Source organism: Aquarana catesbeiana, linkage group LG07 (genome assembly GCF_042186555.1).
Source record: "Aquarana catesbeiana isolate 2022-GZ linkage group LG07, ASM4218655v1, whole genome shotgun sequence".
Classification (NCBI taxonomy): Eukaryota; Metazoa; Chordata; class Amphibia; order Anura; family Ranidae; genus Aquarana; species Aquarana catesbeiana.
The window spans coordinates 287877294-287899873 of NC_133330.1; the positions used below are offsets into that span (position 1 = coordinate 287877294).

Genomic DNA, 22580 nt, shown 5'->3' on the forward strand with positions numbered 1-22580 from the left:
ATAAAGAGCTCAATCTCAGTGTTTGCTAATCACGCAAAAATAAGTAGTGCAATAACTTCGCAGAAGGATATAGAAACTTTACAAGAAGACCTGAATAAAATAATGGGGGCAACTACATGGCAAATGAGATTCAATATTGAAAAATGTAAAGTAATGTACTTGGGGGCTAAAAATATAAACATAAGTTACTCACTAGGGGGAGAACCTTTGGGATAATCCAGGATGGAGAAAGATCTGGGGGTCCTAGTAGAAGACAGACTGAGCAATAGCATGCAATGTCAAGCCGCCACAAGCAAAGCAAGCAGATGAAACAATAATCCTGCCACCTTATAAAACTCTGGTTCAGCCATATCTGGAGTATTCTGTCCAGTTCTGGTCACCGAGCCTCCGGAAGGATGTGCTGGAACTGGAGAGAGTCCAGAGAAGGGCAACAAAATGAATAAGGGAACTGGAGGAACTCAATTATGAGGAACGACTGCAAGCACTAACCTTTTTCTTCCTAGAGAAGAGATGCATGAGAAGAGATATGATAGCGAAATACAAATACCTCAATGGTGATCCCAGCGTAGGTAGGAAACTATTCAGTCTCAGAGAGTGTAAGAAGACACAGGGCCATACAATGAGATTGGAGGAGAAGCAGTTCAACCATAAGCTGCGTAGGGGTTTTTTCACTGTCAGGACAGCAAAGATGTACCTTCCACAATCGGTGGTGTCAGCAGGAAGTATTGACAGTTTTAAAAGACTCTTGGACATGCATCTTAATGAACACAATATACAGGGATAAGGGAAATAATTATCGACATGAACACACATACTGTACACCAAGTACACAGGTTGAACTGGATGGACTAGTTTCTTTGTTCAACCTTACCAACTATGTAACTATGTGTTTTCTTATCGTAAAAGTTAAAAACTATGAAAACCATCACATATAAGAACTGGTATACTGCAATTTATAAAGTTTTTATTTTTGGGTTTAGATATGCTTTAGGGGTTTGTTTGTCATATAACAAAAACCTCTAATTCAGCTTAAAGTTGGCTGTAATTAATACTCTGCCGTGCCCTGACAAATAGGATAGCCCAGCACATCTGCTGCTTACCTGTGGACCTTGGGTTGGGCTATTGATTCTGATGGCAAAATCTGATAGATGTGAGCCTTAAGCTGTCTAGAGATATTTCTTGCAGGATGGCTGTGCACGTATGCAACAGACAATGAAATTTGTATCAGGAGATTTGCAAGTTTGTCTGTGGAGTAGAGGGTGTGCTGTGGGGAAAATAGTAGAAATCTGATTGGAAAATCTATGCTGTCTGATTGGTTTTTCAAAGGAGGTTTTGCAGTGTCATGGTGGGACCTACAAACATACTGTATGGGTTTTTTCAGATCTAACCTTTTAGAGATTGGGGCAAACATCGTGATCATGTGCAGGACTTTGGGATCGCTTATACAAAACTGCACACACTCGCTGGTCATTATTAGCTAAGGCCTTCAATTTACAGTAAACAGAAATATTGCAACTCTCTGTCTCCTTGAAAACCTCATTAATCTTCTCTTCATCTATATGGGCTTACAAAACAGCTTTTCTTTATCAGTTTAATGCTCTTATGATTCTCAGCAGATTCCGAGCCTGGGCTCAGCACGGATGGAGATATGTTAGACTACCTGATGTCCATTGGGCAGATCTCAGCCAAGGATGGGTTACTTGTCACCTGGTATCATAGAGCCAATAGCAAGAGCGAAATGAAGGAAGCCCTGAACAGTGAGTATGCTTTACATTTTACATTCCATTGCTGTATTTAAGATTTTGTGTTAATACAGTCTATTCATTGAGAGATGCCAATGCACTAAAAATGCCCATGTACAGTGCCTTGAAATTTTTCACTTTTTGTCATGTTACAATTAAAAATGTAAATGTATTTTATTGGGATTTTATGTAATAGACCAACACAAAGTGGCACATAATTGTGAAGTGAAAGGAAAATAATAAATGATTTTCAATTTTTTTTACAAATAAATATCTGAAAAGTGTGGCCTGCATTTGTATTTAGCCCCCTTTACTCTGATACCTCTAACTAAAATCTAGTGGAACCCATTGCCTTTAGAAGTCACCTAATTAGTAAATAGAGTCCACCTGTGTGTAATTTAATCTCAGTATTAATACAGCTGTTCTGTGAATCCCTCAGAGGTTTGTTAGAGAAACTTAGTGAACAAACAGCATCATAAAGGCCAAGGAACACACCAGACAGGTCATGGATAAAGTTGTGGAGAAGTTTAAAGCAGGCTTAGGTTATAACAAAATATCCTAAGCTTTGAGCATCTCATGGAGCACTGTTCAATCCATCATCCGAAAATTAAAAGAGTATGGCACAACTGCAAACCTATCAAAACATGGCCGTCCACCTAAACTTACAGGCCAGGCAAGGGGAGCAATAATCAGAGAAGCAGCCAAGAGGCCCATGGTAACTCTGGAGGAGCTGCAGAGATCCACAGCTCAGGTGGGAAAATCTGTCCACAGGACAACTATTAGTCGTGCATTACACAAATCTGACCTTTATGGAAGAGTGGCAAGAAGAAAGCCATTGTTGAAAGTAAGGCATAAGAAGTCCCGTTTGCAGTTTGCGAGATGCCATGTGGGGGACACAGCAAACAGGTGAAAGAAGGTGCTCTGGTCAGATGAGGCCAAAATTGAACTTTTTGGCCTTAGACCAAAACACTATGTGTGGTGGAAAATTAACACTGCACATCACCCTGAACACACTACCCCCACTGTGAAACATGGTGGTGGCTGCATCATGTTGTAGGGATGCTTTACTTCAGCAGGGACAGAGAAGCTGGTCATAGTTGATGGGAAGATGGATAGAGCCAAATACAGGGCAATCTTATAAGAAAACCTGTTAAAGTCTGCAAAAGACTTGAGACTGGGGCGGAGGTTCACCTTCCAGCAGGACAACTACCCTAAATATACAGCCAGAGCTACAATGGAATGGTTTAGATCAAAGCATATTCGTGTATTAGAATGGCCCAGTCAAAGTCCAGACCTAAAATCAACTGAAAATATGTGGCAAGACTTGGAAATTCTGTTCACAGACGCTCTCCATTCAATCTGACAGAGCTTGAGCTATTTTGCAAAGAAGAATGGAAAAAAATGTCCTTAGATGTGCAAAGCTGGTAGAGACATCCCCAAAAAGACTTGCAGCTGTAATTGCAGCGAAAGGTGGTTCTACAAAGTATTGACTCAAGGGGGCTGAATACAAATATATGCCACAGTTTTCACATATTTATTTGTAAAAGAAAATGAAAACCATTTATCATTTTCCTTCCACTTCACAATTATTTGTGTTGGTCTATCACATACAATCCTAATAAAATACGTTTTAATTTTTGGTTGTAACATGACAAAATGTGGAAAATTTCAAGGGGTATGAATACTTTTTCAAGGCACTGTACTTTTTTTAAAAGCACCACAGTCACAGATGGTTCCTATTTTTGGCTTGTGGTGTTGGTGTGCATTTGCAACATCCATTGGAGTGGCATTCATAGTGAATATCATTCTGCTACAGTGAGTGGTATAATCACATTTTTAAAAGTGTTACCATAGGGCAAAGATGTGAAGCCAGTCAAATGTCCCCAATTTTTTTACACAGTTGACATTTTTTTTTATAATCGTATTTTTATTAATGTTTCCAATAAACACAACTGATTATGTTTTACTAGCTCTCTTCAGATAGTTTAGTAATAAAAGCCCAAGCACAAGAAGAAGAAACTGGACTCTTTAAAAACATAAAAAGCAGGTAATGGTCCATGTTTAGACTTGGTTAATATATTGTTGTCCTTTTAGGCAGTGCATTAAGCACCATGACACCATACACTAATCAGCCATAACAATAAGCACACTGATAGGTATTCAGATTCAGAATACTTTATTAATCCCAAAGGGAAATTAAGATACAGTTACATTCAACTAAGACAACACAAGATCACAATAACGAATGGAGCAAGACACGACGCAATAAAATTACCAATAACAGCAATTAGTATCAAATTCAATTAAATTAAAACTATACTCTAATAAACCATCCATACTATTAATGAATAAGGAATGTCCCGCGCTGATGGTAATGGTCTAATGGTCTGATGCTGCTAGCTGCTGCCTCCTCTGTGACACCTACTAGGTGGGGTCTAAAATAGAAATGATGTAAAAAAGTGTGGTGGTAATGGCGCTGCTAAATATTAGTGTAATAAGTTTAAAGTGACATGTGCTCTTGAACTTGCCAATAAATATAAACCAATGTGCAAACCCCAAACAGTAAATATGTGTTAAAAATAAATAAAAAAACAGAACTTCTTTGCAGAAGAATTACGCATGTAAAGTGACACGTGTTATGAATTTATGTTCCAATCACAAATTCTGTCTAGTGCTACTTAAAAAAGAGGATATATGTAACGTGACCTGTGCTATAAAGTGACTAGAGCAGTTCAAATTCCTTGGGGTTCCACCCAAATTTTGAAAAATATCTGTATGTATTCTCTTCCTTGCCTAGATGCTGACATGCCGTTTAAAAAAATTTAAAGCGCCGTAATTACCTTTTATTTTTCTATTCTTCTTTGCACTTCCTGGTTCTCCTCCTGTGGGAGTAGGTGTGTTTCTAGCCTCTCCCAGACTCCTGGGAGCTTGTCTCAGGCTTCCCAGGATGCCACTGAGCACGTGCGGGAACGAGCTGTGAATGCTGGGAGCACAGCATTCACCACATCCAGGAAATAAATGCTTGTGGGCTTCAAATGCCCACAATGAAGATGGAAACCGCCTGCAGTGAATAATATAAGTTATTCTTTCCGACGAAATCTGACCCAGGCGGACATATTACACACAATATGTGAGTATGTAATGCTGAGAAGAAAAGTTTGTGAATGAACTCAAAAAAAAAAAAACGATAGATAGGTGGACCCCCCCTTTAATGTGATGCCATTATTGTAATCATATACCATACATATTAATACATCAAATGTCCATGAACTGAAAAAATAGAAATAGGAAATAGATAAAAAATAAAAATAAAATGAAAAATGTGAAAAAAAATGAATGACAGTGTATTCAAAAATGAAAAAACAGTCCTTCACAACAAATCAAGTGAGTTGTGACTTTCTTCTCTCCTTGTGCCTGGTAAGTAAATATATTTATATGTGCAGGTGCTCCAAACCGTGCTTTTCTCATATACACTCTTAACAGAGATTTCCCCCCACTAGGGGGTGTTGCGCCTTTCACAGCCTCCTTGCTGTATTTCCTGGAACAGACCTCAAAACGCTGATGCCTCCTTGCAGCCCCTTCTCCTCGTTTTTTGCTCAGTGTATGTGGGAACTGGGAAGAAATTAAAACCTCCATAGTGCAATAACGTTTAACCGTTTTATTTTCCATATAAGGTAAAAGTATGCACTTACAGTGTGTAAAAACCAATTGCGCAGTTTAAATTAGGAAGTGCTGCTTCCTCTGCAGCTCCAGTAGACGTCTTGATGATGAAATGCGTAAGACGGAGCCACAGCGTCATTGCATCACTTTCGGTTCACGAATGTGGAACGCAGAGGAAGGAGCACTTATTAATTTAAACTGTGCAATCGGTTTTTACACACTGTAAGTGCATACTTTTACCTTATACGAAAAATAAAATGGTTAAACGTTATTGCACTATGGAGGTTTCAATTTCTTCCCACGTACACTGAGCAAATAATGAGGAGAAGGGGCCACAAGGAGGCATCAGCGTTTTGAGGTCTGTTACAGGAAATACAGCAAGGAGGCTGTGAAAGGCGCAACACCCCCTAGTGGGGAGATTTCTCTGGTAAGAATGTATATGAGAAAAGCACGATTTAGAGCACCTGAACCGATAAATATATTTACTTACCAGGCACAAGGAGAGAAGAAAGTCACAAGTCACTTGATTTGTTGTGAAGGACTGTTTTTTCATCACATTCATACTATTAGGCTGGGTTCACATATATGCAAATTAGATGGGTTTTTAACCGCATTCAGTTCACATAACATGTGAGTGTGACTGGCTTTCAATTCACAACACATGTTCGGGGCAGCTGCAGTGCCATTTTGAAAAGGGTCCTGTGCAATTTAGGGTCCGGTTCAGGTTTGTAAATAGGTACCCCCAGTACTTTTGGGACTTTAACGGCAACACATAGATAAACCAAAGTAATATTAAAAATACACCATTTTATTTAAATACATAGATACAAAATCTGTGTATACATCACTGTGTTAAAAAAGCCATGACATAGTATGAAAATTGCTGATATGGAAATATTGCTGTATTTTCAGATGTTTTCTCTTATTGCTGACGCGTTTCAGGACAAAAACCTAGATCCCTTCTTCAGGGAAATTTTCAAAGAGAATATCATAAGATCAAAGCATCCTATAACAGAACATAGCTTGTTTAAAATTTCGAAACAGGGGTATAACATATTCATAGTTCAAAAAGAAATGATCAAAGTTGGAAAATGGTCTCGTACTTACAGAACCATCAGCACAGAGGTCATAATGTCTATAAACATAGATTGTTCATCTGCCAATATTGGAAATATCCCCCACACTCACTTCCAAAAGGGTTTTCTGAGGCCCCAGATGTTCCACACAAGGATGCAGGGTATAACTGTTGGCGCTATATAAATCCTGTATTATAATAATAATAATAATAATAATAATAATAACAATAATAATAATAATAATGACCCCCAAACAATGTTTTAAGGTAACACGGAATATAGATATGGAGCTGTGGTAGTTGGAAAAGGAGTCTATAAAGGTAGAGGGCCTGCAACAAAATATAGTATAATAATACTAGTGGAATGGCAAAAAGAGCAAGGAGGACAGGGGTGCATATGGATAGAATTATCTCCTAATACCCCCCACATATACACATATGTACAGTTGTGCTCATAAGTTTACATACCCTGGCAGAATTTAAGATTTCTTGGCCATTTTTCAGAGAATATGAATGATAACACAAAAACTTTTCTTTCACTCATGGTTGGTGTTTGGCTGAAGCCATTTATTATCAATCAACTGTGTTTACTCTTTTTAAATCATAATCACAACAGACACTACCCAAATGACCCTGATAAAAAGTTTACATACCCCAGTTCTTAATACTGTGTATTGTCCCCTTTAACATCAATGACAGCTTAAAGTCTTTTGTGGTATTTGTGGATGAGGCTCTTTATCTTCTTAGATGGTAAAGCTGCCCATTCTTCTTGGCAAAAAGCCTCCAGTTCCTGTAAATTCTTGGGCTCTCTTGTATGAACTGCATGTTTGAGATCTCCCCAGAGTGGCTCAATGATATTGAGGTCAGGAGACTGAGATGGCCACTCCAGAATCTTCACTTTATTCTGCTGTAGCCAATGACAGGTCGACTTGGCCTTTTGGATCATTGTCATGTTGGAATGTCCAAGTACATCTCATGCGCAGTTTCCTGGCTGATGAATGCAAATGCTCCTCCAGTATTTTTTGATAACATACTGCATCCATCTTGCCATCAATTTTGACCAAATGTCCTGTGACTTTGTAGCTCACCCATCCCCAAAACATCAGCGATCCACCTCCGTGTTTCACTGTCGGAATAGTGTACCTTTTATCATCGGCTTTGTTGACTCCTCTCCAAATGAAGCGTTTATGGTTGCGGCCAAAAAGCTCAATTTTGGTCTCATCACTCCAAATGACTTTGTGCCAGAAGGTTTGAGGCTTGTCTCTGTGCTGTTTGGCATATTGTAAGCAGGATACTTTGTGGCATTTGCGTAGTAATGGCTTTCTTCTGGCGACTCGACCATGCAGCCCATCTTTCTTCAAGTGCCTTCTTATTGTGCATCATGATACAGCCACACCACATGTTTTCAGAGAGTCCTGTATTTCACCTGAAGTTATTTGTGGGGTTTCTTTGCATCCTAAACAATTTTCCTGGCAGTTGTGCTAAAATTTTAGTGGGTCTTCCTGACCGTGGTTTGGTTTCAACAGAACCCCTCATTTTCCACTTCTTGATTAGAGTTTGAACACTGCTGATTGGCATTTTCAATTCCTTGGATATCTTTTTATATCCCTTTCCTGTTTTATACAGTTCAACTACCTTTTCCCGCAGATCCTTTGAAAATTCTTTTGCTTTCCCCATGACTCAGAATCCAGAAACATCAGTGCAGCACTGGATGAAAGATGCAAGGGTCTGTCAGGAGTCCAGAAACTCATTGAAACCCCTTTGTGTCAACTTGTGTGCATGTTATCAGGCCAAAATCACCAGAGTATGTAAACTTTTGATCAGGGTCATTTGGGTAGTTTCTGTTTTCATTATGATTTAAAAAGAGTAAACACAGTCGACCTACATATATCTGGAACACATACATGCCTACTTATAATAGTTCCAAATGGCAGACCTATTCTTACATATGGAATCAAGCAAAGGGGTTCAAATATAGCTGTGGATTTGGATTCCAATCCTTACAGCTACCACCAGTATAAATATATAAGTAAATTAGATGCTAGAGGCCGGAGAATTCTCTACAAGCACCACCTACCCTAAATATATTCAAAAAGTACCAAGAAACAAAATTGGGAGTTTTGAGGTGCAAAAAATCAAATTAAATTGATATTACAAATTTCATAATTTTATTTAAACAAGCATGGTTAAAAAGAGAATAACATTATAACTAGAGCATGGAAAGTCATGCGGTTACAATACAAAAGTTGGTTGCCTCTACATGATTCACCACAATCGTGGCTTCTTCTGGAGCTTTTGTAGGACCTTAATACAATGTCACTAAAAGAAAACAATACATTTTGAATTTTAATAAATCCAAATAAAAAGAAAAAAAAGAGCAATGAAAAGGAAGAAGACACTAATACACACAAAGGCCCCAAAAGATCTATCACATTTACAATTCATATATTTACATAATTACAATAATATATAGATCGTCTGATGGATGCACACTCACCCCAAAAGTGATCCAGGTTCCAAATGGTCCTCACGGCCCACCAAGAGGTCCAATGAGGTGTTAGTGTACCATAAAAAAGGGGGGGACAATAGCCCTACGTTCACACCTGCAAAGGCATATAGTAGAATAAACTTGGTACACCACTCTTATTATCACTTAAGCCAATCATTTTAACCATACTATAGTTCAACTTTGACCTACCCTGTTGTAATAAGAAGTCAAGGAATTCACAGGTTGATAATTATATCACTCCCAAAACGTATACTTTATATACTTATGGTAAGCTTCAAGGGGCTGTGCCATCTAAAAAACACATGATTCATCACAGAGTTTTCTTTTAAATCTCAGATTTTTCTAGATAGGTATAACATAAATTTAGCAAGTTCCTTTTACTTAAACACTTCCTTCATTGAAGATAACTGTATTCCTTTCCTTAGTATCAATATGATACCATTGAAACAGGGAAGATCAATGTTGATTAATCTATCCCAAGGGACTATCCCCTATAGAGGAATGATAGGTTAGTGTCAAAGACCATGGCTATGTTCAACAATAAGCTGGAATCAGGTTGCCACAATCTTACACAAAATCAACTTACTTTTCACCTTGGAAAAAATCCTGCAGGCACCATGCAGGGCGATCGGCCACAACAACATCCACCCTGAGGGTCTTAAGTATCCACTTAATCCCGACGGCCTATGACATCACCGCCGGTATACGAACGCTCATTGGCTGGTCCCAAATCCCAACAGCTGTCTCCCATCAATAAAGAGACATGGAAACACTTGCGGCGGCGTTCCGTGCATGCGCGAACCCGCTGCAGCCATTTTGGAAACTCCGTTTTCCCTTACTCTATTACTTTTTCCCCTTCACTCGCGGCTATGTTCCGTGCATTCGCAAACCCGCCGTGGACATTTTGGAAACTACCTTTTCCCTTACATTGGTTCCTGCACATGATCCATCAGACCGGGACCACATTACATGTATCCCGCAACAGCAGCAAAGTATACAAGTGCCCCATATGAGCAAAATAAGAGAAATGGGTGGGAAAGACATTGAACAGTCATTAACTAATGCGTTTTAATATCTACCTTGATCCTCAGAGACTCCAGGGACACGGCTATCCACAAGGGTGAGGCGGGAGCATGCATCCAATGCAAAACCGCCGAGTTAAATATATGCAGAGACACCAGCACAAGCTCACAGCCCATGGTGCGGCCGCGCAAGTGGATTAGGTCATCCTGCATGTGTGACCACCAGAGCATTAGCTGCTCCATCAGCAGTGCTAGTGAATAGTAATCGCGCATGTGCAATGGGACCGAGCGTGCGTCTGACGTCTTACTGCCCGTGCATCGCGGTTAATAAAAACTGACAGTGCGGTCCCCGTAGTCAGCACATGTGTGGTGGGGTCAAAATTAGAATCCCTCAGATCGCGAATGCATGGCGCCCACCCATAAAACATGGGGCTCGTCATGCCGACACGGTCTACCAACGCACAAGAGAGGCGGTCCCAGGGAGGTAACAGACAGTCCGGTAGATGGAATAGCCCCGAGCAAGGTCCAGAGTCCCCCATGAGCCGCATATAAAGCTGCCCAGTTCAGGTGCAAATTCAGGGGAAAATTGCCGCTTGAATCGCACTTGAACCGGTGAATAGGACACAGGACACTGGACTGCAAACTTCAGCTGCAGATATGTGAACCCAGGCTTAAAATACAACATTGAATAAATAGCACAGATTGAAAAATAACAGAGAATCAAACTACCAAAATGCAAATAGTACACCGCTTTCTCTAGCATTACCCAAAATCATAATTAAAGGGGTTGTAAACCCTTGAGGTTTTTCACCTTAATGCATTCTATGCGTTAAGGTGAAAAACCTCCTGTGATGCAGCTGCCCCCCAGAGCCCCACTTTTACTTACCTGAACCTGGTCTTTCCAGCTACGGGGACGAGGACACCAGTGTCTCGGGTCCTGATTGGATAGATTGATAGCAGCACAGCCATTGGCTCCCACTGCTGTCAATCAAATCCAATGACACGGGAGCCGGGCGGCGGGGGCCGGGTCCTGCTGTCTGTGTCAAAGGACGCAGCAGCAGGACACAGGAGCAGGCCCGCACAAGTGCCCCGAGGGAGAGTGGTTCTCCAACGGGGCACTTGAGAAGAGGAGGACCCAGGAGCGCAGCTGAGGGACCCCAGAACAGGAGGATTGAGGTCACTCTGTGCAAAACCAACTACACAGAGGAGGTAAGTATGACAGGTTTTTTTTGTTTTTTGTTTTTTTTTGTTTTTTTTAAAGGAACCTTTACATATCCTTTAACCTAATGCCAACATAATATAAACACAGGTAAAGTCAATAAAACTGATTCTCTCATTACAATGGCATTCTGAAATTTGGAAGCATATATTAGGCAGCAAGTAAGCTTGTTGTCAATAAAGTTGATGTGTTTAAAGCAGAAAAAATGGACATTGCAGTATGTTGCGTATGGGGCTGTATAGCAGCAGAGCAGTCAGGGTGTCCATGATGACCCTTGTCCACCTCCAAAAGCATGTGAGCATCAGAACTGGACCACGGAGCAATGGAAGGAGGTTGCCTGGTCTGATGAATCATGTTTTCTTTTACATCATGTGGTTGGCCGATTGTGTGTGCGTCGCTTACCTGGGGAAGATATGGCACCAGAGAATGGTTTGAGGAACACAACGAGTTTGAGGTTCTGACTTGGCCTCCAATTTCTCCAGATCTTAATCCAAGTAGCATTTCTGGGATGTGCTGGAAAAACAAGGCTGATCCATGGAGGCCTCACCTCACAATTTACAGGACTTAAAGGATCTTCTACTGATGGCTTGGTGCCAGATACTACAGCATACCTTCAGAGGTCTAGTGGTGTCCATGCCACAATGAGTCAGGCTGTTTATTGAGGCAAAAGGAGGACCTACCTAACATTAGGTGGGTCATCATAAGGTTATTACGGATGTGTGTATACTCAGTACTGTAAAGCTCTCTTGATCATGTGATATACAAATATAAGGAGATATTTTTGGGTCGTCTAACTGACTTTATATATTTGTTGTGATGTTGAATAGATTATTTTGCATTGATGTGCATATAATGGTCTTTTCATGATTTAAAAGGAAAGAAAGATCTTTTCAGTCTTTTTGGCTATTCACTTGAAGAGAACGGCTTTATATTTATAATCTTATTAGGATATGTTTTAAGAATCTTGTTACTGTAAATAATTTGTAATTATATATATATATACAAGGCAGCCATATCAGATTATTAAATACTCAGGATCTGCTTTCAACTTTGTAATGGAGCATAATGGTTATGCTTTATATCTCCTTCTCACAATGTTGAACTATTCAAGTTCTCACTAGTTGGCTGAAAAAAAAAACAAATTCCTCCATCAATACAAATACAGTGAATGGAGGAATCCCCACCACTGGGACATTGTATTTTGACAGCAGGACCTAAAGCTGTCAGAGTACACTGATCAATGGCTTCAGCCACTGATCAGGAAAGGTTTTCCAGCATGTCCCTTTGACGGATGTGGATCAAACGAGCAACCTCCGTTGAGTGGGGGCGGCCACACACTTATGGAAATTCGGCTGGTCCCTACTGAACTGGCAGAATTTCGATCAGTGTATGGCCAGTTTAAGTTTATGAATTATGTGACCAGGGCTGCTGTTAGAAATCATGGGGCCCCATACAGCCTAGCTGACAGAATAGAGAACCAAGTCTAACAGGCGGCCCCCAGCCGCATGAACAAACCACTCATTCACACAACCAGAATACCTGTAAGAATAAGCCCTCAATTATGTTGGGTTTTTTTTTACATTATTTTTTAAAATTTTAGGTTTTTCTTTATTACATGTTTTAACAGCCTTGTGGGGCTGTCTAATTTTTTAGACAGAGAAAGAGATTGAGGACAGATTCCTCAATCCTTTCTTTGCAGCCTCAGCTGCCGGATGAATGAACAGAAAGCACTTTGAACAGAGACTCCCTGTTCATTCATAAACTGAAGCATTATAAACACAGGGAGAACCACATGGGGATTGGTTCCAGTAATTGCTCCCATTCCTGCAGCTCTGGGCCCCCCTGTTGAACTTATGGGGCCTGGGCCCCATAAAGGAGCGCAGGTGCTACCCTCTTGTCAGTGGCTCTGCATGTGACTCAGTGAAACAGTGAAAAGATATCAGTCTTTGCCCTTTTTAAGGAGATTTCCAGCTTCTTAGGTGACTTATCTTGTAATTGGTTTTCTCTGGCAGTCATGAAACAAAAATGCAGTTTGAAATGCCTAATATTAATCGAGGGAACACCTACAAATCCTCATCTGATTACTATGTATAACCCTACAGGTGGAATAATGGTGTTGGAGGCTGACGTCAATGTTCAGGGACAAGGAACAGTCAATGAGACAGATATACCTATCATGGCTCATCCCCCTGATATATACAGTGACAATACACTGCAAGAATGGCTGGACACTGTGCTTCGTTCTTCTAAAGGTAATATTCTGGTCTTCATGTGACTGGATCAGAGAAAGTTATATGTAATCTATGACCATTCAATGGTTATTTGTCTGTAGGTGGTGTGCAGCATGGTGTGGCATCAATAATTCACACAGTCGGGTGCAATAGAGAACTTGTAATTTAAGTAATGCAGTAACAGTTCAGAACAAAACCTGGAGGGAAGACCACCCAACAGGGTGCACTTACGGCTTCCAGTAAAGGGGAATAGAGCAATATTCAGCCAGACTGACAGCGCCTGGAAAGAGCGTAGAATGTGGCCTGGCTGTTTCGTACCCAATCAGGAGGTATGTCCAGAGGAGCTGAAGTCCCTATGCTTTCACTTCTTGTCTGGAACCTTTCCCTACTGCTAGTACTGTTCCTAACGGGCAGGGTACATTTCCCTATACTACCCACTCACCAAATGCATGCCAAAACTGGGAGCCAGGGCCTTAAATAGGCTCCGCCAGATCAAAGATGGTCGCCAGAATCACATGGGCTGGCAGCATCCAATAGGATAGCTTCCCCAGTGTGCCAGGAAACTGTAGCAGGATCCTGTTCCTCTTGACTTTCTCTCCATCAACAGTGCCGCTACAGAGGAGCGCCCCCTGTGGTGGAGAAAGTAGACTGCACCTGCCTACATGTGGAACAGACAATGTTACAATGCTTTAAAGGGTACAATGAACAATTACTTAAAGCATATGTAAATTATAACAATTAACATCTGTTATTTGCTCCTTTTTGACCTGTTAAAGCTGAACTCCAGGGATAAAAATTTCCATTTAAATATACTTCCCAGTAGTCAAAAAATAAGCTTTGTGTGCCCGAAATGCCTTTCCAAACCCGGATATTATAAAACATAATATCATCATTGTGCTGTACATACTGTAGTCTGTGCAGAGAGCAGAGCTGTGGGAGGGACCTAGCAGGCCCCACCCACTACAGGCTGTCTGCAGAAAACTACAGTAGGGGGCGGAGACAAGACCAGTCACTCTGCACATGAAAAGAGAGCAGCAGTCCCGGTCTGTATTACAGGAAGCTCCTAAACAGAGGCTCATTTTTTGCTGGATTACTGCACAGATCTGGAAGAAGTAAAGAAAGCACACCAAGATTCATGTAAGAATACGCATAACTTTTGTATTTAGACAATGTTTGCTTATGCTAGAGTTCAGCTTAAAAAAATATTGAAAGTGTTTTGTTATGATAATAGAAATCTTGTGTGCTCTCTGCCTGTGCTGAATGTTATTAGTAAGCTTTGTGAAGGTAGCACTGTGAACTACAATACCCCCCCCCCCCCTTATGGAGAAGAAGAGAAGGGGTATTCTGTAGTCCTAAATGTGTGTTACTAACATTATCACCAGGTGAAAATAAAAGGAAAAAAAGCCAGAAAAACTCATGCAGCCACCATATCTAAGTACTGTCAAGCTGCAAATATTAAATTTTTGTATTTATGTTTAGATACATTTTAACCTCTTATGTATCAGTTATTAATTAACCTTTTGTTCTATACAGGCATCAAACTGGACTTCAAGAGCATCCAAGCTGTCAGCCCGTCACTTGACATATTGCTGAAAAAGTCATCACAGATGAACATTAACCGCCCTGTGTGGATAAATGCGGACATCGTGGCCGGACCCAACGTCAACCATGAAATAGGAGTCAATGCCACACAGTCAGTATCCTGAAGATATTTGGTGATATTGTTTGCAAGTTAGATATATTCTAACAAATAGGATAAATTGATGAAAGTAATTATTGTAACCGCGATCCATCGTTGCAGGTTTCTGGGTTTAATCCAGGAGAAATTCCCGGACATCACAATCTCCCCTGGCTGGGTGACATTGTACCTGCCACCGATTCTCTCCAACAGAACGTACACCAGAGAAATGATTGTGACAATGTATGATCTAGTGAAGGATCTTCCCCAGAGGATCACCTTCCCAGCTCGAGCTGTCCTGACCCCCACTGCCTGGCCTCACTTCAACTGGCTTCTGGAGAAGTCTAACCGGTAACCAGCATCATGTCATGCATGTTAGATACTTAGATGCAACTCTAGTCCTTTATCAGTGCTGTCTAACTCAGAGTTTAATGAGTAATTCCAGGGAACAATGAAAACTGATACTAGCCAGCAAATTCTGCAACTGTGCTAAAGCCAGGAAGTGTACTCACCAGAATTAGGATATAAAAGCGGCTCCAGTCGATAGCCCTTAGTAGGCACTCCTCGTCATTTCATGTGGACAATGTGCTCTCCTTCCTTCAAGGATCCACAAACTGTGTATAAAGAGCCCTTAGCCCCCATTTACACCGGTGCGATTTGACAGTTCCAAATTACATGACAAGCCCCACCCTGTTGTCAGCAATGGAACCGTTCAAATTGCCACGACTCATGTCGCAGTGACTTTGAAAAAGGCTCCTGCACTACTTTTTTATGATTTCATTGCAACTTGCATAGGCTTCTGTTAAACAAAGTCACAAGTCACAATGAAATCGGAGCTGCAACTTGCACTGATCTTTTTTTAGCACCCACCGCCCACACACCAGTACAATGCGGTAGTGTAAATCAGACACATACCCTGTTCCCCCGAAAATAAGACCTAACGTGATTGTCAGTGATGGCGGCAATATAAGCCCTACCCCCCAAATAAGCCCTACCCTGTTTCCCCGAAAATAAGCCCTACCCTGAAAATAAGACCTACAAGGACTTTAACTAGGGCTTATTTGGGGGGTAGGGCTTATATTGCAGCCATCACCGACAATCACGCTAGGTCTTATTTTCGGGGAAACAGGGTAGTAGAGAAGTAGCCTGATTCCAAAGCTGCACCAGTGTGAACCAGGGTTTAAATTGATAGGCTCTCAAAAACTAAAAGCTAATTTTTAAGGGCTCATTTACACTTGCTTCAACTTTAACACATAAAAGCGTCTTCCACTTCAACATGCTTTTTTGTTGAGTCAGTGATGCTTATTTGAAGCTTTAATGAAGATTGGCAAATGCCCATAGGCGTGTGCACAGGGTGTGCTGGGTGTGCCTGGGCACACCCTAATCACCCCATGTGCATTAGCATTATCGCTCTGTGTGCCAGCAGGAAGATGGAAAAGATATCCCTCTTACTGATTCTGCCATTTCACTGTTCCGGCAGGAAGATCAATGTACCGGGGTTATATATATGTAGAAACACACACTTGTGTGTTTGAGCTTTAGGGTGCACATTCTAATTCAATAGGGTGTGCACACCTATTTAAATGCTCTATGTGTGTGTATTGATTTTCTATTTGTTCCCAGGCTTAGTAGTACCCCCATTCAGCAGATCCCCAGCTTGTTAAAACCCTCGTTCAGCTGATCTGCTGAGGCCCCACTCAGTAGTAGCCTCCAGGTCTGCTGATCCACCGCTCAGTAGTAACCCCCAGCTCTGCTGGTCCTTGGTTTGCTGATCCTCCTCTCTTTCTGGTCCCTGCTCACCTTCCACTATATTGCTCTCACGTTGCTCACCACATGTGACATTGCTAGTTCCTCCTGCTCCAGTCCCCCCGTTCTGCTAATCCTCTGCCACTCAGTCCTCTCTATCCAGTCTCCGCTCACCTACCGCTATAGCGTTCCCATGTGTCACACCACATGTCCCATCTGCTAGCTGCTCCGCTCCAGTCCAGATCCCATTAATTTCCCTGTTGCTCCACACTTCATACCAGATGTGACCTCTGCACCAGACACTGCTAGAATACATATACACATGAACAGGAAGTGACTGCTGATGACGCCTTTCCGGTTCGCTTGTTGGTTTCCCGGTGCATCCTGGGATATCTCATACTTGCAATACCTCCAAAACAAAATAAAGCTAACTCAACTCAAAAGCTTCAGGTGCTGTTAGCAAGCATTGTCAAAGACTTCTATGGAGGCTTTGAAGATGCTTTGAATCACCAAAAAAACCACATGAGGTATAATTTTTAAAGCAAAGCAAATACAACATGAGAACAAGACTGTGAGGTAACTATTTTATTTAGTGACATGGGCTTTGATTGGCATTCAGTGCACTCTCCCAAAAAAAAGAAACCCTCTCAAGCAATACACACCAAACTGGGCATGTGCAGCCTGACTCCGAAGACTCTGTCTGATCCAGACTTGTCCAGGAGGACAGTGCAGGGAGGGGAGAATCTGTTGATACAAGGTCAAGCAGCCTTTTTTTTCAATGCAGAGGATTGAGTATAACAAGCATTCTTTACTGCATATACAGACTGATTTTACTATTGTGGGTTTAGTAACACTTTAAGCCAAGCCTCATTTTCGTTGCTCAGGCCCGTGCTGTGCTTGCCAGCTTTACAACCCCTGTGACGTTGTGCAGTGGTTCTCAACCCTGTCCTCAAGTACCCCCAACAGGCCATGTTTTGGGAATTTCTCTTAGATAAAATAGCTATCCAAAATACCAAGCCGTTGACTCTAATTTAAATCACCTGTGCAAGATAAAACCTGCAAACATGGCATGTTGGGAGTACTTGAGGACAAAGTTGAGAACCACTGACGTAGGGAGTCACATGGGGTTAAGACTGTGAATGGAAACTGAGTCTTGCAGGATCTCGGAACTGAGGCTGGTCGAGGGAAATGACGTAGCCCCGGCATGTCAGCACAGGACGTACGGCATGAATAGCATGCCGAAAAATTCGGAACAAGTGAGCATGTGCCGATGACGTAAGTGCAAAGAAAAGGACGTTTTCACAGAAACAAAGAAGGTAGGAAGGATTCTGCACAGAGCAACCAGTTTAATACTTTTCAGTGCTTGAGATGGTGAAAAATGAATAAGATAGGTTTACTACCATTTTAAAAGCAAAATATAAACAAAAAAGTGTGCTTAGTGCAAAAGAAGTAATGCAGCAACCTCAACCGACACAAGGAAATACAACAGCGGGTGTACAACATAGGGTTGCCACCCCATCCCTTTAAACCCGAACACATATCAATTACACAGTTTCTGAGGCTAATTTAATGCAGATAAGGCACCAAGTGAGTTTAATTACCACCCTAATCAACCACAGAACCTGTGTACCCCTTTTGTTATGCACAAATCTATGATTTGATTGTTATTTTACGATTTATGTGATGCCCATGCATTAATTACATTTTTTGCTCACCTTTTAGATTAAATGGTGTTAGTTGTCAGTTGTACATTCATATTGCATAGTAGTTGTATCAGGATGGAGATGTAGGGTGTTGGTTTGATCTAAGGGTTGTTTTTGTTCCCTGCACAGGTACACGCTGACTTTATGGCAAGGCAGTTCGGACCCACTTACTGTGCGCGACCTGTTGTACATCCGAGATAACAGCAATCCTGAGCAAATCTATTATGACATTTATGAACCCCTCTTATCAGAATTCAAAAAGATAGCGTGTAAGTATGGGTCCAGAGTCTGCAGCTTGACAAGGTGAAGGTGAATCGGTTCAAAAGATGTGCAAGTTGATTAAAGCCAAGCAAACATTTCTTATATTGCAGCTTACCAATTCTTGGATGCAACAGCTGCATTGGTTTTCTTTTTTAGGTTTCCTTTTTTTTATTTTCCCCTGGTAAACCTGCCAGTAAGTCTTACTAGCTGTTCTGCAGATGTAGTACTTAGAGGGTTAAGTCAAACCATTTAACATTGACAGGAGTGCTTAAAGTGGTTGTAAACCCTTACAAATACCCAGTGAAGTGAACAGCTTCAGATGATACAAATCTCCCTACATAAGTTTTACTTGTATATCTGCTGTCTTTCCCTTTCTACATCCTTAAGAAAGTGCACATCATGCTAGAAATCTTTCTTCTTATTCCAGCAGTGGGAGGGGAGTCTGGGCATACACTGTGTGAGAGCTGATTTGGAAGAAAGGCGCAGAGGAACAAAGAGACTTGCAGAGCTGCAGTCCGAATAGACCAGCTCTCTGCTAACCTACCTCTTAGCTCCCTCTGTGACACAAATTTTCAGCTGCTTTTATCTTATGTGTTGGCACAGGGAGACAATACAACAACAATACAATTCAATACAAGAGGGTTAGGAGGGCCCTGCCCCTATGAGCTTACAATCTGATCAGCTTTTATATTTTTACATAAAATCTTTATCCCAAAAGAAACAAAACTGTTAATGTACCTGCTTCTGAAGCATTGGCTGGAGTTTGACTTCAATTTGTTAGTGTACCAAAACCTGCTAGTCCATCTAATACCCCCCCAGACTGACAATGCTGCCATCCAGAGGTGCCCCTGTGCTCCTTCATCCAGAGTGGAGGCACTTTAATACAGGTGGTGTGCTACTGGCAGGGCCGCTGATAGGCAAGTACAACTGTCCCTGTTGTACCGGGCCTGGCCAGCAGGGGGGCCCTGGCAACCTGAACACAGAACTAATTAATGTAAAAAAAAAAAATATATATATATATCCTCCAGCCACCATGACCAAATATTGTCCGTCCGAGTCTCCAAAACACCCCCCCCCCGTTACTTTTTGCTTTTTTTTTCAATTTTTTCTATTTTGATGGCTCAATATCTGCAGGTGGCGACAGGGGGAGGGACTATTTTTTCTATTTCGGGCACGGAAGAATGTCTCTTCCGCGCCCGGTCCTCATGCTGGCTCAAGTCCCAGCCAGCACGTCCTACCCTGGCACTGCGGAGTGATTCCTCTCCCTCTGCTCTGTTCTTCACTCGGCCTGAGAGAAGAAGCAGCGAGGTGAGCGGTGGCGCCGGTGTCCTGTTGAGAAAGGTAGGTGGCACTGTCAGTAGGCAGCACATGCGTTATGGCATTAGCATCATGGGTGGCACTGTCTGCAGCACATGGCGGCATGAGTGGCACTGTCTGCAGCACAAAATGGCATGGGTGGCACTGTCTGCAGGTAGCACATGCGTTATGGCCCATAACGCATGTGCTGCCTGCAGAGACAATGTCACCCATGCCGCCAATGCCGTAATGTGCTGCAGAGACAGTGCCACCCATGTTGCCAATGGCATTATGCCATTGGCGGAATGGGTGGCACTGTCTGCAGCACAATATGGCATTGGCGGCATGACATGGGTGGCACTGTCTGCAGCACAATATGGCATTGACTGCATGGGTGGCACTGTCTCTGCACTACATTATGGCATTGGCGTGTGCCGTGGTCAAGTCGCTGATCGCCACCATTACTAGTAAAAATAAATAAAAAATACATAAATACATCACATAGTTTGTAGATGCTATAACTTTTGTGCAAACCAATCAATAAACGCTTTTTGGGATTTTTTTATTTCTACAAAAAATATGTTGCAGAATACATATTGGCCTAAACTATTGAAGAAATTTGATTTATTATTTTTTTTTATTGGATATGTTTTATTGCAGAAAGTAAAATATATATATATATTTTTTTTTTTCAAAATTGTTTTTAATTTTTTGTTTAGAAACGCAAAAAGTAAAAACTGCAAAGGTGACCAAATAGGCATGAGGCTGAAGGAGGGACCAGGGGTGGAGCTGAAGGGGGTCCCGTCAGGTAGGCTGTACAGGGCCCCATGATTTCTATCAGCAGCCCTGGTTACTGGCCAGATCACCAGGTGAAAACGGGGGGGGGGGGGGGAGCCTAAGAAAAGAAAAGAAATGCATCCGCTACATTTAATGATTGATAATATATACAATTTTTTTATTTTGGGGTTTAATATCGCTTTAAAGGGAAAAATCAGTGTGTTTCAGTTACTACGCATTTTCAGTTATTAATGTTATATTTAAAACGGAACTAAAGTCTCACTTTCAAAAACTGCAAGCAGCAGGCTCTTTTTAGCAGAGACGTGCAACGAAATGATGGAAGAAAATCACCTACTTGCCTACTCACATATTTCTTTGTAATGTACACTGAGCAGCCCAGCATCTGGAAGAATCTGAGTAGAAAAATCCACGAGGGACGACGGACCATTGAAGGATGGGTAAGTATCGCAAAGTTTATTTTAAAGAGATACTCGCTTTTCCCGCCCAATGCCTTCTGATAGCCTCCCGCAAGTTGTACTCACTGATCTGCACTCCTTCACCCCATCCACTCAAGTCTGAAGGGACAATTGCCAAATTTGAACACCATCCAATGGAGAGAACAGTGACAACACACACCCGGGAAAGCTCCCACATCATCCAACACCAAAAAAGAATGTGGATGGGTGAGTGTGCCTTGCTGGAGATTGGGCTATCAGGATGCAAGCACGCTGCCCTGAATGCGTCTGGCACACGATTGCGGTACGGTCCCATTGACTTCAATAAGTATGTTTTTCAAGCTGCACCACTTGCCAAACTCAACATGCTGAGTGAAGTGCTGTGGCAATATGAACTGCCCTAAGGTGGCACCATGTCACACTGTAGGTAAGTAGTCAGGGGACAGAAAAAGCGAGTATCAACAGCTTATTTTTTTACCCTCCTTTCTCCCCTGGCTGCCTGTGTGAAACTGGCCTTCATCAGGGCTGGTGCAAGGATTTTTGACACCCTGGACGAAACCTAATTTTGCCGCCCCTGTTGGCTCCGCCCCTGACTCCACCCCCTTTGCCCTACCCATGTATTAGGTGGAGGTGGTGGAGATTTTTGTGGTGCCTTCCAATGACCCCCCGCCACAGCCTTCACCACCATCCTCAACTACACTGTGTTGTGCGGGGTAGTGGAGGTGTGCTGTGTGGTGTAGTGGAGGGGTGCTGTGCGGTTTAGTGGAGGTGTGCTGTGCGGTTTAGTGGAGGTGTGCTGTGCGGTGTAGTGGAGGTGTGCTGTGTAGTGGAGGTGTGCTGTGCGGTATCCGCCGATAGAAATCATGACCTCCCCTGGCCCCGCTTCCTGTTCCTGCCTCCGTGGCCAGCTGGCCGGCTTATCACTTCCTTCTCCCGCCGGCTTGCTTTGCTGGATGCTTCCCCACCTCCTCCCTCTCGGGGGCCGTGGCTGCACCCTAGGTGGCAGTGCACCCTAGGTGGCTGCCTAGTCCGCCTAGTGGTAGCACCGGCCCTGGCCTGCATCAACAAGCAGGGAAATCAGAGAATTTTTATGTTTCTTTTTTAGATATTCATATCAAAGCAATCTGTTAGAAGAGGTTTGGAGGGGTCAGCAAAGGCTGCGGACCTCTCCCAAAATTGCAATTTATCTGAATGCCATACTGACCT

At 42.1% G+C, this 22580-nt stretch overlaps 1 protein-coding gene across 1 annotated transcript in view; it reads left to right on the top strand.

The window, feature by feature from the left end:
- The window catches only part of FAM151A (family with sequence similarity 151 member A), a 41103-nt gene that overhangs the window by 7982 nt on the left and 10541 nt on the right, over positions 1-22580 (top strand). The window contains exons 2-6 of the mRNA XM_073591475.1: positions 1617-1757; positions 13330-13479; positions 14992-15151; positions 15260-15487; positions 18715-18854. Coding sequence (XP_073447576.1) covers positions 1617-1757; positions 13330-13479; positions 14992-15151; positions 15260-15487; positions 18715-18854 — 819 coding nt within the window. The remainder of the gene's footprint in view (positions 1-1616; positions 1758-13329; positions 13480-14991; positions 15152-15259; positions 15488-18714; positions 18855-22580) is intronic.